At 44.0% G+C, this 4,722-nt stretch overlaps 1 protein-coding gene across 1 annotated transcript; it reads right to left on the reverse strand.

Annotated features, from left to right (window-relative positions):
• Positions 1-1,669: 1,669 nt before the first annotated feature.
• Positions 1,670-3,209, reverse strand: LOC141705215 (uncharacterized). The gene is made up of 3 exons (XM_074508260.1): positions 2,824-3,209; positions 2,587-2,641; positions 1,670-2,497 (listed from the first exon to the last, which is right to left on the reverse strand). Exons 1-3 carry the CDS (start codon positions 3,207-3,209, stop codon positions 1,670-1,672), a joined length of 1,269 nt encoding a protein of 422 aa, XP_074364361.1.
• Between the last annotated feature and the right edge of the window lie 1,513 nt (positions 3,210-4,722).

Below are 4,722 nucleotides of genomic sequence, written 5' to 3' on the forward strand. Positions count from 1 at the left end.
GCAAGGTTGTATGACTTATTATTTTGCTACACTTCACCTTTGCACCATGATATTTCGTATGGTTTCATATAATTTCATCTTTTCTTCAATATGCATAAATATTTGTTAAGGCATTTTTGACTTTTTCTTGGCCATCTTATACTTCCAAAAACATGAGATGCATACTTCCATGATGGCACGCCCTTATATCATGTTTTCATAAACCTTTAGTCATTATCAGTTTTTTAGATGTGTCCTTTCATATATGCATACTATGTTATCTCGATTTTGAAATAACAATTATTCGATAGGGCGCGCCTCTGGTTTTCTTCAAATGAAAGTTTTTTATGCCAAACAAATAAAGTAATTTGAAGTAACTTCTTTCTTTTATTGATATTGCACTATAGCACACAAATTACACCAGTCCCATGGCTACTATGCTCTATGGGGAAATTATTTGAAATTTTTTTTCCTTCTGCTAGTTCCAAGGTTCGTAGTCATATGTACTACCCCCTAGGCTAGGAGGAATTTATTTTCTACTAGTCTATTATATAGGAATTAAGCATGGAAATGAGGGGGACACAACCACACCCTACTGATAATACTTCCATAAATGTTTCCATGCTCGAGGGATGGGTTTACCATCTAGATCTTCTAAGCAATTAGCTCCAAGCACCCGTGCTGAGCTACCTTAGTGTTAGGAATAACCTTTCGCAACACAAGATCCCCAACCTTGAACGACACGGATTTTACCTTTTTTATTAAAATGCCTTGCGATTCTCTGCTGATATGCATCAAGCTTTAATTGAGAGTTTATTCGGTCTTCGTCTAACAAATCCAAGTGGAGCCTCTGGTTAACTTTTACATCTTCCTCAACAAACACGTCTATCCGGAGGGATCCGGCTCCTACCTCTACGGGAACCATGGCCTCATACCCATAAGTCAGCAGAAATGGGGTTTCTCCTGTAGTTGATCTGGGAGTTGTATTGTAAGACCAGAGGACCATGGGCATTTCCTCTGGCCAATCTCCTTTTTTTTCTTCCAACTTTGCCTTCAAGGTTTGTTTTATGATTTTGTTTATAGCCTCCGTCTGACCGTTACTTTGCGGATGAAAAACTGCGGCAAAGTCCTCTTTGATGTTCAAGTCCTCACAAAGCTTCCTTAACTCTTTACTATCAAACTGCTTCCCATTATCCGAGAAGTTTGTAGGGGATACCGAACCTGCATACTATAGAATTGAAAACAAAGTCCCTCATCTTCTTTGTTGTGATCGTGGCCAGTAGCATAGCCTCCGCCCAATTGGTAAAGTAGTCCACAGCTACCACGGCGTATTTCACATCCCCCTTCGCTTTGGGCAACTCTCCAATGAGATCGATCCCCCACATGGCAAAAGGCCAAGGACTTGCTATTGAGGTAATGGTGGATGCCGGAGCGTTGGAATAGTTGGCGAATCGCTGGCAACGATCACAAGCCCGGACAAACTTGAAGGCATCTTCTTTCATAGTCGGCCAGTAGTATCCTTGTCTGAGTACTTTTAATGCCAGCGAACCACCCCCGAGTGATTGCCACAAATCCCTTCGTGCACTTCTCTGAGAATATAATTTCCCTCTTCTATATTTACACATCATAACAGTGGCTGGTTAAATCCTCTCTTGTATAATACCCCGTCATACTCAACATACTTTGCAGCCTAGTATCGAAGGCGTCGAGCCTGTAGTTTGTCTTCTGGTACAGCTCCTGTTTGAATATAGTTATGAAAGGGAGTCATCCAGCTTTTTCGCGGAATTTCTTGTGTTTGTAGCACCTCTACATCCGGAATACTCAGGATTTCCTGGATTTCCAAAGGGATTTGTCCAAGTTGGACGCTGTCCATCTGGGATCCCATCTTGGCCAAGGCATCCGCATTACTATTTTCTTCTCGCGGAACACTTTTTAGGCTGGCATTTCCAAATGTTTCCAATAGGCGTTGCGCATATCTCATGTACAACTCCGTCTGTGGTCCCCGGGCCTGGAAACCTCCGTTGACTTGGTTCACAACCAACTCAGAGTCACTTCGAACTATCAAATTCACGACCCCCACCTCCAGAGCTAATTTCAGGCCGTTGATCAAAGCTTCATACTCAGCATCATTGTTGGTGACGTAAAATTTGAAATGGATAGCACTCATCAAACGGTGCCCCTCCGGAATGATCAAGACAATCCCTGCACCTGATCCGTTACTGTTTACGGCCCCATCGACATGTAAGATCCACCAAGGATGGGGGAGTTCCTCCCTCTTATCACCGGGTGAATTTCTTTGCGAGGAAGGTTCTGCCAAAACTATGGCTTTATCATCTACTTCAAAATCAAACTCAAGTATGAAATTAACCAATGTCTGTCCCTTGATTGCCGTACGAGGACAATATTCCAAATCGAATTGTCCTAACTCTACTACCCATTTTAACATTCTTCCCGACGATTCGGGTTTGTGTAGAATATGCCAGAGCGGATAAGCAGTGCGGACTTCTATTCGGTGAGCCTGAAAATATGGTCTTAACTTTCGTGCTGCAAGAATAAGGGCCTACACCAATTTTTCCATGATGGTATATGGTTTCCGCCTCCAGTAACCTTTTGCTCACATAGTATACGGGCCACTAGTGGCTTGCTTCCTCCTTCACCAACACTGCGCTAACAGAGTATTAAGACACTGCCAAGTAAAGAATCAGTATCTCTCCATTTTCCGGCTTGGCCAACATTCAAGGATTTCCCAACTGCTCTTTAATTTTCAGGAAAGCTTCTTCACAATCAGGGGTCCATACAAAATTCTTCCCCATTCATTTGATTGCTTTAAAAAACTCTTTGCACCTGTCTGACGACTTTGAGACAAATCGATTTAGGGCCGCAATTCTTCCTGTCAGGCTCTGCACTTGCTTGACGCTGGTAGGAGATTTCATGTCCAACAGAGCCTTGATTTTTGTCAGGTTTGCCTTAATTCCCCGGTGGTTAACCATAAATCCCAAGAATTTTCCTGATTCCACACCGAATACGCACTTCTGTGGGTTTAGCCTCATCTGAAACTTTCTCAGAATCTGGAACATCTCAGCTAAGTCGGCGATGTGATCTTCTGCCTTCTTAGATTTTACGAGCATATCATCCACGTATACCTCTACCGTTTTTCCAATCTGCCCCTTAAATATTTTATTTACCAATCTTTGATAAGTGGCACCGACGTTGATCAGACCGAATGGCATTCCAATATAACTAAAAGTCCTCTGTTAGTAATAAAAGAGGTGTGCTCCTGGTCAGGCCCATACATGGGAATTTGATTATACCTGGAGTATGCATCCATGAAGCTGAGCAAGGCATGTCCTGCCGTGGCGTCGACCAACTGATCAATTCTTTGCAAGGAAAAGCTATCTTTTGGGCACAATTTATTCAGATCAGTGAAATCTACACATGTTCTCCATTTGCCGTTGGGTTTTTTCACTAACACTGGACTGGCCAACCATTCCGGGTAAAAGGACTCCTGAATTAGTCCAACGTCCAAGAGCCTATCCACTTCTTCCGCTAAGGCCGTAGCCCTCTCTCCGCTTACGGCCCTGCGCTTTTATCGAACTCCTTTATGCTTGGGATCGATATTCAAACGGTGGCACATTACCTCTGGGTCAATTCCTACCATATCAGAATGGTTTCATGCAAATACGTCAAGGTTCGCTAAGAGAAAGACCGAGAGACCTTCCTTCACTGTTGGTACCAACTGAGACCCAATCCTTAAAACCTTACTCGGAACTTTTTTGTCGACGGGGATTTCAATTGTATCTTCTGCTGGCCCCACCTTCTCCGTTGGCATTGGTATCCGTGGATCCAGGTTGGGTGAATTATGATTTTCATTGTTCTGCAGAGAAGGCACATCCCCTTTAGGAGGAGCATCGACTTCTTTAGAAGCCGCGCCCTGCATCGCAGGGGCATCAACTTCCTTGATATTTCTTGTGGGGAAGGGCGCTCCCTCTGGGAGAGGGGTATCTACCTTATGCTCGTCCTGTCCGAGGCTTTGCAAGACGTCAAATCTTCCCTCTAGTCATTCCCCATTGAAATCTGCTTGGACTACGGTGTTTGAGGATTCCTCTTCTTCCAACATTTCAATTCTGATTGTATCTTCCAAGAACAACATTGCTGGAGGAAGTTCAGAGGAGCACGTCTTCTTGTTCGACATGATAATGAACCTGGATTTCCTCGATCGGTCGCTCAATGCTCTTTTCTCGATCATCGTCTGATGCATCTTTGGTGTGGGAGTCTTTTCTAAAGCCTCTCATAGCTTGCCTGTAGCACTCCCGAGAGTCATACTAAGAGCCCTTTATACTCCCCACACCATTTGGCGTTGGAAACTTGATGGTAAGGTGGTGGATTGAAATAATAACCCTCATCTCCCGAAGAAAAGGCTGTCTCAGCAACACGTTATGGGACGACTCCTGATTCAGGACCTTAAACTCAAGCATTTTTGTTACGGACAGCAGGCTTTCCCCTAAAGTACCTGGCAATCGAATTGATCCCATAACTCTAACTCCCACGCCAGAGAAGCCATAGACCCACGAGTCTTCCCCCGACATATTCCGATCAGTTAGCCCCATCTTCTTAAAGGTGCTGTAGTAGAGGATGTTCGCCGAGCTTCCATTGTCCACGAAGGCCCTATGGACGTTTTGGTTCAAATCTAGATGGAAATAACTAGCGCATCATTGTGAGGGTGATGCACCCATCGAGCATCTG

This window comes from Apium graveolens, unplaced genomic scaffold (genome assembly GCF_009905375.1).
Source record: "Apium graveolens cultivar Ventura unplaced genomic scaffold, ASM990537v1 ctg8633, whole genome shotgun sequence".
Taxonomy (NCBI): Eukaryota; Viridiplantae; Streptophyta; class Magnoliopsida; order Apiales; family Apiaceae; genus Apium; species Apium graveolens.

Coding starts and splice junctions, on each gene's coding strand:
- LOC141705215 (XM_074508260.1), bottom strand. CDS start 3,209: ATGCCATTCGGTCTGATCAACGTCGGTGCCACTTATCAAAGATTGGTA. Junction 2,642..2,823: donor GTCTCAAAGTCGTCAGACAG/GTGCAAAGAGTT, acceptor CTGTTAGCGCAG/TGTTGGTGAAGGAGGAAGCA. Junction 2,498..2,586: donor GTATACTATGTGAGCAAAAG/GTTACTGGAGGC, acceptor CCATATTTTCAG/GCTCACCGAATAGAAGTCCG.